At 34.0% G+C, this 15,423-nt stretch overlaps 1 protein-coding gene across 2 annotated transcripts in view; it reads right to left on the bottom strand.

The window, feature by feature from the left end:
- Nucleotides 1-3,967: 3,967 nt before the first annotated feature.
- ARMC1 (armadillo repeat containing 1) overlaps nt 3,968-15,423 on the bottom strand; it is a 26,997-nt gene continuing 15,541 nt past the window's right edge. For both annotated transcript variants that reach the window (XM_012723085.1, XM_004679840.2), the window contains exons 5-8: nt 10,921-11,110; nt 5,995-6,111; nt 5,839-5,913; nt 3,968-5,184 (exon numbers count right to left, since the gene is read on the bottom strand). In XM_012723085.1, the coding sequence (XP_012578539.1) occupies nt 4,993-5,184; nt 5,839-5,913; nt 5,995-6,111; nt 10,921-11,110 (574 nt within the window). In that variant the 3' untranslated portion in view covers nt 3,968-4,992. The remainder of the gene's footprint in view (nt 5,185-5,838; nt 5,914-5,994; nt 6,112-10,920; nt 11,111-15,423) is intronic.

Below are 15,423 nucleotides of genomic sequence, written 5' to 3'. Positions count from 1 at the left end.
CTCTGTCTCTGGTGAAGCCTCTCACCGCCCCTTAGCCTCTGGCCTGTATCCCAGTTCTGTATGCACAAATAAATAAATCTTTAAAAAAAAAAAAAGTTTGGAAAACAGTTCAGCAAGTGTCAAAATGCACAGGAAGACTCCATGGAACTCTTGAAGAACAGATTTCGGTTAATTGAAAATACACTTCAGCATATAATGCATTCACTGAAGTGAAACTCCAAGCATGTAATAAATTTACTGAAGATTAAGATGTTAATTTAACCTAGAGTGCCAGGTCAACTAGGTGAGTAGAGTGGTTTACAGATAATGTTGAAAAGTTATTTCACTACAGTCTTATATCCAGTAGAAATATACTTATTTTGTAAACATAATAAAAGGTAACTAAAAAGTCTGAGATTTAAGTCCTAGTCCTGCATGTTTTTAGTTGTATTTGACTCGTTACTTTAGCTTCAGTTTCCTCTGACAAACCTAAACAAAGAAAATCCCAGGTCATTAGACCACTATGAGGAGATATGACAGGGACCCAAGACAGAGCACTTTCAGAGACACACTAAGCAATCAATTAAGAAACTAGTGGCAGCAATCCATATATGCAATAATTAAAAGATGAAGCCAACAGAACCAAAAGGCCAAAGCCTAGTCCCTCAACACAGAACTGTAACTGTAGTGGTTCCATAAATCATTTGTAAACTCTCTCCACTCAGTACACAAAGCATTATGCTCCAGTGTGGCAAACATCAAGGAAATACATTTTCTCCCTCACATATTTCAATCTAAGAATAAACATGCAACATAATGGACCCAAAATGACAGGTTCTAAAGTACTTAGCATTTAAAAGAAGCAGAAAATCTTATTGCATGGCATGAGTTGCTATTGTAGTAGTACTGGTGGCCCCCTGCTTTCCAGTTTGTCACTGCACTTCATGAAAGACCTACATTAGTATGTCTCCACTTAAACAGAGGGAATCAGAAGAAAATTTCCCCTTTTGCTTTTCAGAAAAGGAAACTAGCATTCAGTGTTTGTTGTGCTGCACTGTTAAGGAGGCGGCATATAGCTGAGCAGGAGCAATCAAGCTGGAGGGAACTACTGGAGGTGTGTATGTAGTGTTATCATTCATGCTTTTACTATGTTAGAGTGATTTTAGGTTTTGTGTGTTATTTAATATGATTCAGTAAGTGTTTGGGTCTAGGAATGTTCAAGCATTTCCCATGTAAATTAACAGCAATCCCATCATTTTATGCCATTTCTGCTTACAAAGACTTCATAGAAATTTACCTCCTGAGTATGTTTAAGAACGTCTATGAATTTAGCTCAGATCACTCACCACCCCAAAATAAAGAGTTCACAAAAAAAAAAAACCAACTCATATATTAAAAGACACTCACTCTCATTCATAAGAGATTAATTTCTTTTAATGGTAAGGGGCTAAATATGAGGTAACAGATTGAGGAGGCTGAAGGGAAGCAGGAATTCCTAACTTGCTGGTGAGAGGAAAATGGTATAGTCTCTAAAATAGCAGGAACTAAAAAAAGTAGAAGCACATGCAATTCTTGACATAGCAATTCTACATTTTGGAATCCATCCTACAACTATACAGACCACTATTTATAATAGCAAAGGACATCAAAATACTGGTTGAATAGATGAGGAAAATTAAAATAACATGTAAAATTGTGAAAGTTGCTTTACACATGGATTTAATTTCTAATACACAATTTCAGTGAAAAAAGGTGCAGAATATTACATTTCTACTTGTGTAGGAAAAAATATGAAAAGGTTGATACATTTCTAGATTATCCCTGATAGGGACACAAACTACAAAATTAGTCACTTGTCATGATGTGGGTGGCCGTATGTACTGAACAGTGATGACAGAACTGGAAGGGCACAGGAGCCTTGTAAGTTTTCACTAGGGAGCCAGAAGCCAGGGTTGGAGTCTCAGTTTCACCACTTGTTTCACACATTATTTACTGTCTCATTTTTTCTCTCATCTATAAAATGGACTTGTAAAGTTCCTACTCCACACGTGAAGGATGATAAGCAAATGTTTTTCAAGTACATACCACAATGCCAGGGACTAGCGTAGAGTTAGTTTTCCTTAAATTTAAGCCTAGATTTTTAAAGCCATGCCTCCCGTGAGCTTGGTTCTAAAATAAAATACACAGACTTTACATTTGATAGGTATAGCAAAGGAAGAGGGAGCTTATCAAAGATGATGGTACAATGGATATTGAGGAGTTACCTACACAAAAGTATTCTTAAAACAGATAAATTCTTCTAGGGACAAAGTCTGGATAGAAATCAAAGGCCTGAGTAAAACCGACTGGATGTAGAAAGTCACATGAAGTGTGATTAGAAAGGTACAGTGTCTCATTTAAAAATGAAGTGCAAGAAGAGAATCCTGTCAAATTTCTAGTAACAATAAAAAATGTCATTTACATTTGTGAATTTTGTTTTAAATCATTCATGAGTTCACTAGATCATAATAATGTGATGAAGTACAGTCATTACCTCCATTTTTATAAGTGGAGAAAAACCTAGAGACTAAACTACTAAATTATACAGTTAGTAAGTTATAAGATATTAAAACCACAGATTTATATAATAGTCAACTGTAGCAATTCTCTAAGAGTCAGGAAATTATAAATATTAATTTCATGAATGTGCCCTCCCATATTCAAAAATAAAAACAATGACAAAATAAAGGACTGTTAAACTTAACCAATAAATAAAAAACATGCATTTTCATAGAATTTTTCCTATTTGCCCAAGTCAATGAGTACCTCCCATCTATTCTTACTCATTTTCAAAATTCTTTTATTCTCCTAAAAATAACTTGAGCACTTTTTACCAGCCAGATATAACTCCTGATCCTCCTCATTCTCTAAGAGGAGGACACTGTTAAGTATACTTTTAATCCAATGTCATATAACACTGCAGTGATATATACAAAAGCAGCTGATCCAATCCTGGGGAGTGGCAGGTGTGGTTATGGATAGAAGACAAATGAAAGATGCATGGGAGTTAATCAAATAACACACCTACAGAAAGGGAGGAAGGTTTCAGGCAGCATGGCTACGAAAAGGCTTCAGAGTGATCAATAATGCTTATACCACAAAACCGCAATATCCATTCCAATTTTAATTGTTACCTTTTATTATTTTACAATATATTTCAAAAAACTGTCATTACAGTTGCCTTAATTGCTCTAAGACTTGGAATAAAAGAACACTCAGAATTAGAACACACAAACAGCAAGCTGTAAAACCGACGTATACTGTACCATTACCACCAAAGGGATGTACTTTTTAAAATAAGCAGATGTGTGGCAATGCAAAACAAAATACAAACTTGTTAGAATAAACGTTGTTGTAATGGCTATAGAAAGGAGTTTCTGTTTGTTTTTTTCCCCAACGTATCTGGTTCTGGTAGCAAGTTGTATTGTGCATTTGAAGCAATACATGTCTGGGAAGCTTATTATTTTCAGTTGTATGTGTAACATGAAATGAGAGCCCAAGGTGTGTGAACTTAAAATCTTATTGCTGATGGCATTTCACATATTTTTCTCCAGTAACACTGGATGCTTTAAATTTTCTCTAAAAGAGAAGCAATGAGATACAAGAAAACCCTCCAGGATCCAATTTTCACTCCACATTCCCTATGTAGTAAAATAGCAGCTCTACATGTTGATGAAAAGAATTTCAATTTATTAGTTTATAACCATATTAATACTAAAATTTATCTGGATTTCCAAAAAGAAAATTTTAGTTGCCAAATATTTCAGAAATTTAATAAAGCATTACATATATGTAGTTAGCTCTTATCTACCAAAATATATGTGTTGTATATATGTATACCTACTTATCTTAACCTCCATTGAAAATTTTTATTTTCTGGCTAGACATAAGAAACAAGAATGAGTAGACCAATGCTGGCTTTATTTCTTCATAAGCAATTATTTGAGTCTTTTTTTTTTTTTTCATTCAGTGTGACCACATGTTCAGATTTTATAAAAGGCAATATAAGGAAACACCTACTGAATAGGCATCTGCCAAGCAATTTGTAGCTTAGACACTACCAAATGGCACCATGGCATTACAGGCATTCACCTTTTGTTATCTTTTTTCAAGTTTGTCAGTTTTTTACTACTATATTTTTCCCCAGGGGTTTGTATATAATCACAGAGTAAGCCCCAGAGTTGCTCCCAATATTATGGTGGACAATACTCTCAAGAGCTGACATAAACCAAAATGAAGAGCAGTCAGAACCACGGCTAGTCACATTCAAATAGTCTTCAATAGCACTTTGCTGATAATACATGTTTCCTTCTTCATGACTCATTTTGTATTAAAATTATAACAACAAATTGCAAAGCTTTTGCTTGCTAAGTTATATTTTTAGAGGACCACTACATTCAAATGAATATATTTTTAATCCACAAAATGTCATTAGTGATATCTTTTTTATAACATGGTTGGCAAAATAAAAAAGGCACAAGACGGGGCAAGGGGTGTTGAGAAATGTTTTTAACTTTCAGCGAGGAGTACCAAAGCAAGAATCTTTCATGAAGGAAAGCAAAGAAGAATGTTCAGTAATTCATGCACAACTTGAACTAAAAAACTTTTCTTCAGATAGGTCCTGAGGCTTAAGGAGAAAACAGGTTTTCCTAATCACGTGCTTCATGTAAAATAAAATATAAAGCTGCACATGTTTGGTTTTACGGTGGACCCATGTTTTTATAAAAGTGAGGCAATTAAACAAAGGAAAATAGAACCAAAATACCTTCATAAAGCAACTCCACTTGTAGCCTCTGTCCTTTTTACCACTGCGGTAAATGTCAAAAAAAAAAAAAAAAGTAAAATGCAGCATACACAATCATAATCTAAAAACTTTTCATGATAACTTATTGCAAATTGCACTTGACAGTTCACCACAACAATGGAAAACTGGCCCCTTGTTGGTTCACGCAGTCCTTGAGCCACAAATTGAAGTCACCAATAAAATGATCTGGATAAAAAGTTTGCAGCTGTGCTCAGCCAGCTAGCTCCACCTTCTGGGTGTGAGCCAACCCGGGACACTGCTTTGTCCTGCTCCTTCGTGGGACTCTCATCCTCAGGCAGGTAGTCAGGCAGCTCTGTATTCTGCTCTACTTCCACAGGTGTATCTTGGAAAGGGACCAGCATCTGAGACAGAACATTTTGACAGTTATTACATAATCAAACCTAACTGATAACGGTCTTAAGTTGGAGGCTAACTTTACTCCTCATTCTGATCACTTCATTTATTTTCTGGGGCACAATTCTTTCAAAAAAATTTCCTCTTACATGAAGATGGACCAATTGCTTAGCACTGTGTATGCACAAAAAGGCAGAAACTACACATGAAAACTCAGATAATTCTTCCTCTTAGGTTCTATGGATAAGTGTGCAAACCTCTCTCTACTTAGTAAAGATGATAATGCAGGTATTTGGTTACTGTGGGCGCCTGAATCTCCTTGTATGGAGTCTCAAATGAGCTTAAGGCATATAGATTTGCTTTCCTGATCACTATCACAAAGCTAATCGAAAAAGTAGTAACAGGCAAATATAGTTTCCTATATTTACATGACCAGTGGTGGAACTCAACTTTTATTTTCTGGATTGGCAAAACTATTAGTTAGAAAATACTTTAAAACCAGATGCAATTTTACTTCTCAAAGTATTAACTAAGTAACATTATAATAATTGGTCCAATCACTCTTTTCTATTTAGCAATTAATAATCTAGAAATACTATCTGCTAGCCATAAAGAACAGTCAAGAGTAAGAGTCAGATGTAAAGAAACTTAAAAATTTTTACCTCTTCTCCACTTTCACTTTTCACAACTTGCTGAGCTTTCATAACTTTCGTTGATGCTATTGCTGATGCCAAAGCCTACGCCAGATTACAAGGGTATAGTTATGAACAATGACTTGTTTACCTGTAACTGCAAACATAGTCATTTAAAATACTCACCTCTGCTTTCAGATCTGAACGGATTCTCACCACACACCTTTGAACGGCCATTTGAAAAGTAAAGCTAATAACGCCTTTAATTTTTAACAAAGCCTCTTCACACAGATTTCTCCGAGACTGCAAAAGTAAAATCAAATTGTTAATGCTGACAAAACAGCAGAAGCAACATAGTAAGTCAACTCAAACTGTAATGATGTAACTGTTGTGTTGAGCAGGGAGAAGAAAGGGGAATATTCAAGTCTGTTTTACCATCTCACATTTGAGGGCACAGAGTGGGTGGTGCTTAGTAAATTTATGAAAACAAATGAGGTTAACAGACTTGTAATTCAAGCTAGATTTTAAAAACTTTATTCCTAATACTTAATTTTAATCAGAAAAAAGTCAGCCAATGCTTGTTTAAATCTTAAGCATATCCAACAGAATAGAGAAAACATGCTGAATAGCAGAGGTTTCTCTAACTAAAGGATGAGTAATCTATAGCCTGCCAGCTGTTTCTGTAAGTAGTTTACTAAACACAGTCATGCACATTTATTTATATACTGTCTGAAGCTACTTTCGTGCTACAGCAGAGGTAATAGTAATAGCAAAAAGTGCAGCCTGCAAAACCTAAAATATTCACTATCTGGCATTTTAAACAATATTGCTGATTCTGGTCTATCTTAAAAATATGTAGGTAAAATCTAGTAGACGGAAGTTAGAGTTAGTGGGCATTCTTTAAAGCACCTGGTTATTATAAATATTACTGTGTTTTTCACTAATGGCATATCAATGGTCACCACAACATTCAAGGGTTATCACCATTCCCTTTTTGGTTCTCATTTTCCTAAAACAATACAACATAATCAACACCCTTCAATGCTTATCTGACACCAGTATCACACTGCCTTGGTCCTCAACTTACACCATCATCCCTATCTCATCTTAACTGTAAGATCCAATGTCTAAAATTAAGTGATTTCCTTTTTACACTGTCCCTCAGTGGACTATTCTCATCACTCCAGCCATTATCACCATGTAGAAGCACAGACATATTATAAATATAACTATTTTCATTTATCTATCAGACATATTTACTTGGGTATCAAGTGATCCAAACAGAAAATATATTAAAAACTACAGTTTCTCTTCATCCATTTCTCTCTCTAGCAATATATCAATTTGCCATCATTAAATCTGTTTCTTCAGAGACCAGCTTTTCATTCACTTACTTCTTAGGAGGACAGTAGCGTGCAGTTGATCCCAAGTCTCTGGATCACAAATTCAAAAAATCTACCTTTGAATTACTCAATCCTTTCTCTTCTATCTAGTAAAGTCAGTCTTCCAACTCACTCCCTCATTGTTCAAAACAATTTATATCATTGCTTATCTTCCTACTTAAATCACATTTCCATTTCTACATTTCAACATTCTGTTGACAGGGATCTGGGATCCAGTGATACATGGCAGCAATGTAAATCCATGGAGGCTCAGCTAGTGCAGTGATTCTTAAAGGTTCTATAAAGCTCCTATAGGTAACAGGTTTATACTCACTTCTTTCACATATTCAACATCAAATAAACTTAAAATTGAAGAATATTTCTGTAGCATATACAGCATATTGTTAGGATACTTCTATGGTCTAGTCTGATTCCATATTTTAAATACGAGGAAAGCAAAAGAAAAGCAACTATGCAACTAGCCTAGTTTATCACAGGCAAAGAGCCTGGCACTAAATTCCAACTATATGTGACAGTAAGAACCAGATTCATGAAGCCAATTCATCTTTGTTTTAACACAAATTAACATATTTCAACATGCGCAGCCTAGGGAATGGTGCACTAAGGAAAATTCAATACTAAGATTTGATGTCAGGAAGTTATTTCCGGAAAAAATGTTAGAGCTTCAAAAAAGCAAACAGGATCAAGAATTAGCTACAGAAGATGAATAACCTATTGACTGATCCAGAGCCAAAATCTGGTTGAGAAAACCCTACGTAGGTAAATTTAGGATTTGGGTAAAGAGGTAGATAAGTCAAAATTAACTGTCTTGCAGTGGGAAATAGAAAAGTATGTGAGGGTATGTACATACTAAGAGAGTGTCAATTATAAGAACAAAGGTAGTGGTTACCAATTTCTAAAGACTCCACAGTTGAGGGGAAAAAAAATCAAGTTTCATATACTATTGATATTAACATTTTAATACAGTGTTAAAGTTAACTTGCTAATATTTTGGATTTTAGTAATCGCATTCATATGACATGGACAATACTTTTGTGTGTGCTTTGTTGGGTTTTATTTTTGGTTTGTGCTACAGTATTTGATTCGTGAACTGTATTACCCAAATTTATTAAAATGTATTTTGTTTGTATGTATTTTATATATTCTAATAACCTCCGTTCAATTTACTAAAATTTACCAGAACTTACTTTCTAGCCACGTCAGACATTGTGGTCCCAGTAAGATAAGTGTTAACTTACTTGGCCATGTAATGAATAATATGTGTATGAAAGCCTCTTCCCTGCCCTTTCTTAATGAATCCTGTATCTTAAGGTATAAGTAATCCTACACTACAACTAGAAAATGTTGTGGATATTCTAATGTAACCTACTTGGCATAGTTAAAGACATAAATGGTAATCTGCCAGTTGTTACCTCTCTCTCTCTGTCTCTTATATATACACACACACACATATATGTGTGTGTGTGTGTGTGTGTAAAGTTATATAACTTATTATGCTCAAGATAATCTCAAGGAAACTTCCAACTCCAGTCAAGATGGAGTAACAAGAATCTGATTTACCCTCCAGACTTAACCAACCAAATCACGGACAAAATAAAGTGAATAAAACAATGGTTTCCAGATATTAGAAAACAAGCATTCACAAAAAAGGAAAATAAACGAAGTGAGCGCCACAATTACACCAACATGTTACACAGGAAACTTCCAAGTTGCAACTCAGAAAGGGGAAACCCATTCAGAACCAGCAGTTTTGTGAAGCTGGGGACAAACAGTGAAAATTCAAGGAAGTTCAGGGAGCTAGAATTCACAGGACAGAACACAGAAGAGGGCAGAGGAACAGGGCCACACAGACGGAAAGCATGTGCTAATGAGTGCCCCTCAGGTTTTCAGCTAAGTGAGATTCAATGCAAACACTGAGGGTAAAAAGTCAGGCTGGCAAGGAATAGTCGGGAATAATTCTATAGGCTCAAGCAAGGCTAGGAATACTTACTGTTCCAATCAGTCAGAGTGGAGGAAAAATCTTGATCTTCATAGGGTAGGAACAGAATACCCAGAGGAGATTTATTGCCTCAGTAGTGAGAAAATCATTATCCCTAGGTTAAAGGATACTATGGTCCTGCCTAACAAAGGTTAAAGCAAGCCTCAAAAAGAGCTATTTGCAAGTAACTTTAACTGTGATCCTGAAAAAAAAATCCAAGAGTATTTAAAAGCTCTGCATGTATGTTATACCCAATAAAGTAAAATTTGCCATGCTATCCAATCAAAAATTATCAGTCACACAAAGAAGAAATTACAACCTGTAATAATAATATAAAAAAACCAAGGAATAGAAACTGAAATATTGCAGATGATTGAATTAGAAGATAACACTAAAACAATTATTCTAACCAAATTTTGTTTGAATATGTTCAAGTAGAGAGAAAAGTATAAACATATTTAAAAGATTTATGACATACTCAGTGAAAATGAATCAAAAAAGACCCAAATTAAACTTCTAGATGGGTACAATTAAGAACAGTGCAGATGACATTAACAGAAAATTAAATACCTGCCGAAGAAAACTTTTAACAAATACAGGAATAGAAACTATCCAAAAGGTAACACAGATTAAAAAAGAGGGCCCTCCCTGGTGGCACAGCAGGTTTAAAGCACCACACTAAGAAACTAAAGCCATTTCCACATGAGTTTGATCCCTCCCCCCCAAATGGAGGTGATCCATCCATATGGAGTGGCAGACCTCTCCTGACCCGCCCACTGCTCCCCTCAGCAGTGTACTTCGACAGTCAACCTGTTTCTGCTCCCCACTCTGTCTCTGGTGAATTCTCTCATCACCCCTGCACCTCTGGCCTGTACCCAAGTTCTGTACGCACAAATAAGTAAATCTTAAAAAGAAAAAAGGTTGAACAAGAAATTAAGAGAAAAGGAGCAAATTCTGAGATATCACATGCTTGAATATCCATGCAACAGAAATCCCTGAAACTCTGAGGTAAGAAGAGGACAGAAAAAACACAGGGAAGAAACAATGGAACATTTGCTACATTTATTATTTTTATTTATCATGTCAAAGATTCACTTTTGATTTCACTGATTTTTCTCTTATTTTTCCTCTGATTTCTACTGTTGCCTCTTTCCTATTAACTTGAGATTTACTCTTTTTCTAGTTTCTTAAAGTAGAAGTTTAAGTCATTGAGCCTATTTCTCTTATGTAAATGAACATCTAGGTATTTGGTGTTAATCTCTTTCAAACACTACTTCCCATAAACTCTGATACGACATTTTCATTTTTGTTCAGTTCAGAATGTTTTCTAATGTCTCCAATTATCCACACATAACTTTAGAAATGTATTATTTAGTGTCCAAAATATTTAGGGGATCTTTCAAGTTTCTGTTACTGATATGTAACTCGGTTTTCACTGCGTTCAAAAAACAAACTTTGCATGGTTCTATTTCTCTCAAATTTATTAAGAATTGTCACATAGCCTACAATACACTATATCTTGGTAAATGTTCCATATACACATGAAAGAATATTATCTTGCTTTCAGTAAGGTATTCTATAAATACAATTATACGAAGTTAGTTGTTAGTATTATTTGAATCTTACATAACCTTAATGATTTTCTGTACACTTTAATGAATGATGTTTAAATGTCTATTCTGTCTAGTTCTTTGTCAGTTTTTGAATGATCTTTGTGTTTGTAAGTCTTACCGTATCATCGAGACCATCTATATGCAAAACCACTGTTTTGGCACGTTTGTTTGTGGTTCCCAGAAAAAACTGAGCTTTCCTTCGGCGTGAATTCATCTCATTGAAGCTATCACCATCCGCCATGTTGGAAGATTGAAGAATGTCATAGATTTCAGAGGCCAGCAGTTTTGTTTCTCCTGGAGTTGTAGTCCTTCAAAAAAAAAAAAAAAAAAGCCATTAAATTAATAAATTATCTTTGCCACATCTAATGATTCTGTAATTTTATTCCTAAACTTTGAGGAGTCTCTTTTCTTCTTTGTGATGCTTTCTTGAATTTTTAAGAAATACCAATGAATCCTAGAATAATCAATAATGTAATAGTATCTAGGCTATAATAAATTATTCTAACATGGTTCATTGAGATTCAAAATATCACTAAGGTGATTTAAAAGCACACAATTCAAAATCACTAATTAAACAGGAAACCATCTAAAAAGCCCAAGATGTCATGTCTGTGATTAACAAACATTCACTTTGTTTGACGGTACCCTGGCCTTCAAGAAAACAAAGTGTTCGAAAATCCAAAAGGAGAAAACAAATTAAGAGAGGATCATTCATATTACAGTTATTCAAAGAAATTTCTTAGTAAATTTAAACTGAGTCTGCTTCTTACATTTTATACATCTTTTAGTAAGCATGTATATCATAAAATGACAGCTCTAACCGAAGCTTTTGTTCTTAAAATTTTTAAATCTTACCGAAGTCCCTCACATAAACAACCAGTGCGATGGTCTCCAACAGAACTTTCTGTGTTGATGGTAATTCCTGCACTACTAGCCATATATAGTACTGAGCACTTGAAAAACTAAAATAAAAAAATCCCAAATTTTATTTACCTTTAATTAAATTCAGAGTAACATGGCAAGTAACTGGATAGCAGAGATTTGATGGCTTTTTATTAAGTGAATAAGTTATAAGTACAAACCTCTAAGAAAATAATCCTCATTTCACCTCAGGACTTAATTAAATCTCAGGACTCAATTAAGTTTAAACCCTTTAACATTTATTCAAGGCCTTTGAAATTTGTTCCCACTCAGCCTACCACCATCAGCTTATTTTCTTTTTAAAATGCCTTTCCCGTAATCTGAAGAACTTCACCTGTATGCTTTCAAATTCCTATTCTCTAAAGGTTTAACTGTCATCTTTATGAAGACTCTTCCCTGCAACAATCCATTTTTCCTCTCTATTTTCAAGGCACTTTTACTCTTTCTCCTGACCATAATTTCCTATTTCTTCTTTTTCAAGAACAGGGATTCTATGTCTTCTACGAAACCTCAAAAAAATTTTGTACTCTATTTGTTCACTGATTTAATAGAAATACTTTAGTTTCTGACTATAGGGTTTAGACCCACAAAACTTCGACTTCAGGGGTGCTAATCTGGTAGTTTTTCTGAACACTCAATTTACTGTTACAGGTGCTTATCTGGATTACTGCTGACCACAGAGATAAATTACATCTAATGATTTTGGCTTTGTATTGCAGGAAGACTTTTTTAAGTTGATGTCTCAGCATTTTCTGAGAGCTGTTCAAAATTTATTGAAAAGGTCACTGCAGTTCTGTTACTTTAAATATTAGACAACCACAAGGTGTAAAGTATGAGGATACATTGGTTACAGGCACTCATAAACTTAAAAGTTAAAAAGAAGAGGATGTCTTTGTCACCCCTTATCACTATGATTATTATTTGTAATACTTGCAGCAAATAAAAACAGAATGAATCAATGGGACACATAATAGAAGATTAAATTAATAATATTACACAAATTTTAAAAACACATTAAGAAGAACTCATAACTTTTCAATTTATTGTTTCCTGATGAAACAACAGTGATATAAAATAGTAAAAAAGACTATGTATTAAATAATCTTTCTATTCTATGGAAGCAAAATGGGGCTCTTAACCCTTTTATGTCTGACATAAAGGTAAAGACTGTTTCACAGGAAAAATGCAAGTAAAAGATTTTCCCCAATCCTCTATCTTATAACAATCTCAAAGACTTAAGATGGTTCAAGATTTTTTTTTTTAGTTATTTAGAATTGGAAAGGATAACCCATGTAGCAATTCTATCCAATGTACACACATTGACTCAGTAATTCTCCCACTGTAATTTAATAATCAAGGAAATCAAAATAATTTAAAATATTGAAATAATCTTTTATGTAGTTAAGCAAAGAAGTTTAAAAATACTGTCCAACATAACTTTCAAAAATTAGAAACAAAAAAATTCAAGTAGAAAAAAAATCTAGTTATATGGATTCCTCAGCAGAGCCAAAAAGAAAGTGCTGACTCTGTGTTAAATAATCACCAAAAAGACACTGAAAAAAAAAAAAACTACAAAGGATGTGGAACATAACTGCAGTCATTAAAAATGATACTGCAGGAAAATGGCTTTATGGAAGAGTGCTCTCAATACAGTAAGTAAATTACTACTACTGTCCAGTTGGCTCAGATTTCTCAGAAACTATAAATATCAAGGCAAAAACAGCAATATTTTCAATATCTAAAGAAAAGATGAACCAGGATAAACTACAAATCAGTTCCACTGTCCTTCAAGCACAAAATTACTGAAAATATCTTAAACACGAAAAGAACTCAAGGAATAGTTGAGTCATTCTTGATCAATCTACAAGACAATGAGCTTAAACTAGGTGACTGGAAAAACTTAGCCAGGGGATTACTGTTACACTTTTTATGTATTAACTATACATTAAAGTATAAAGCAAAAGTGAAAAGAGAATGGAATATGTAAATGTTCTGATAGAACAGAAGTAATGTGCAACCTAGAAAAAGGAAGAAGAGGTAAGCAAAAAAAGTTTAATGACGACAAAACACATAGAAGGTTGGAGTCAAAAGATACCATTAAAAAGTAACAAGTAAAGAGTTTAGACAGGCAATTAATTCAAAACACTTTTTAATAGTAGAAATGCAAAGGCAATCACTTAGAAAGTCAAATTTTTGATATAAGTATTTGAAGAAAATTTCAAAACAAACATATGGTAACTACAATGTAAATGAGCTAAGAGGAAATAAATATACCAATCACACTAATAAATACAAATGGACTCAGCACAATAATTTTAAAAAATTTTCAATTAGTTCACAAAACATATTTCAGAAACAAAGGACTAGACAGATTTAAACCAGATAATATAGCAGAACAGTGGTTGTGTATTGATAAAAGAAAGTAGAATTTTAGTCCTAAGTTAAAGCATTAAACTTGACAAAGAGCACTTTTTTTGATCCTACAAGACATTTTTCACAATGAATATATGTTATGAACACATGTATGCCAAAATAACATTAGAGGATGTTAAGCAAATCTGGTAAAACATTAAAATTTGGAGAATCAAGGTAGGGTATCTAGGTACAGTTAACTATTTTTTTTTTAACAGTTAATATTTTTACAAATTTTCTGTAAGCCCCATCTCATTTCAATCTAACAAATATATGAACATATTTATGGACTTTTTTGTTTTTACATTTAAAATATTTTATAAACCACACACTGCACATTTGTAATAAACTTTAAAATGACATTAAAAACTTTTTTTTTTGTCTTTTGGCTAAGATCAATAGGCAAAAAAAAAAAAAAAATTAAAAGAACATAGGGGAAAAAAGCATTAAAAAAATAAAGGACATAATGTCATCCAAACTTTTAGCAAGAAGATTTGACCACCATTTCTATGGAACTGTTTGAAAATCTCCAGGTAAAATGAGGTATTTTAAAGTTGTGTGGCCACATTTTATTACAGTGATTTTTATTTATAGTATATTGCATGTTAGATATCATTAAATGCATTTATAAAATGCATCTTATATCAGAGGTATTACTCCTGAAAAACTAAGTCATAAAATGTCTTAAACTGGACTGAAATATGCTCCTAAATTGACATACTGAAAATTCTCTTCACAAAGGGATCCAGGATTTAAAGCAAAACATAAAAAGGTTCTAACCTCTAATGACAAGTTTTTATTTACGGAAAAGGCTAAAATTAGAACATAATGCCAGATTCACTCCGAGTGGCAAAGAACTTAAAATCCTCTTCACCATTAAAAAAACTGAAGTAACAGTGAGTTTGAAGTCAATTCAATACTTGGATCTTTTAAGTATCGATGTGACTTCAACACAAGCAAAATCTTTAGTTGAATAACATGTTAACTATATAAGAAAGGGAAGACAGGGTTCTCTCTGGTGGCCCAACAGGTTAAAAGCACAACACTATGAAGCTGTCAGCAAGCCACTGCAGCACAAGTTCAATCCGCAGCCAGGAGGTGACCCACATAGTGTAGCAGACCTCTCCTGTCTCACCTGCTGCTCCCCTTAGCAGTGTATTTCAATAGATCCGCCTCTTTTGCTCCCCACTGTGTCTCTGGCGAATTCTTTCACCCCCAGTACCTCTTGCCTGTACAATGGTTCTTGTATGCAAATTTAAGTAAATTGGAGGGGGAGGGGGGGAGATAA

The sequence above is a fragment of the Condylura cristata genome, unplaced genomic scaffold (assembly GCF_000260355.1).
Source record: "Condylura cristata isolate star-nosed mole 26May11 unplaced genomic scaffold, ConCri1.0 scaffold00009, whole genome shotgun sequence".
NCBI lineage: Eukaryota > Metazoa > Chordata > Mammalia > Eulipotyphla > Talpidae > Condylura > Condylura cristata.
Note: the sequence above shows the minus strand (reverse complement) of the source record. Positions and strands in the feature narration are given on the sequence as shown.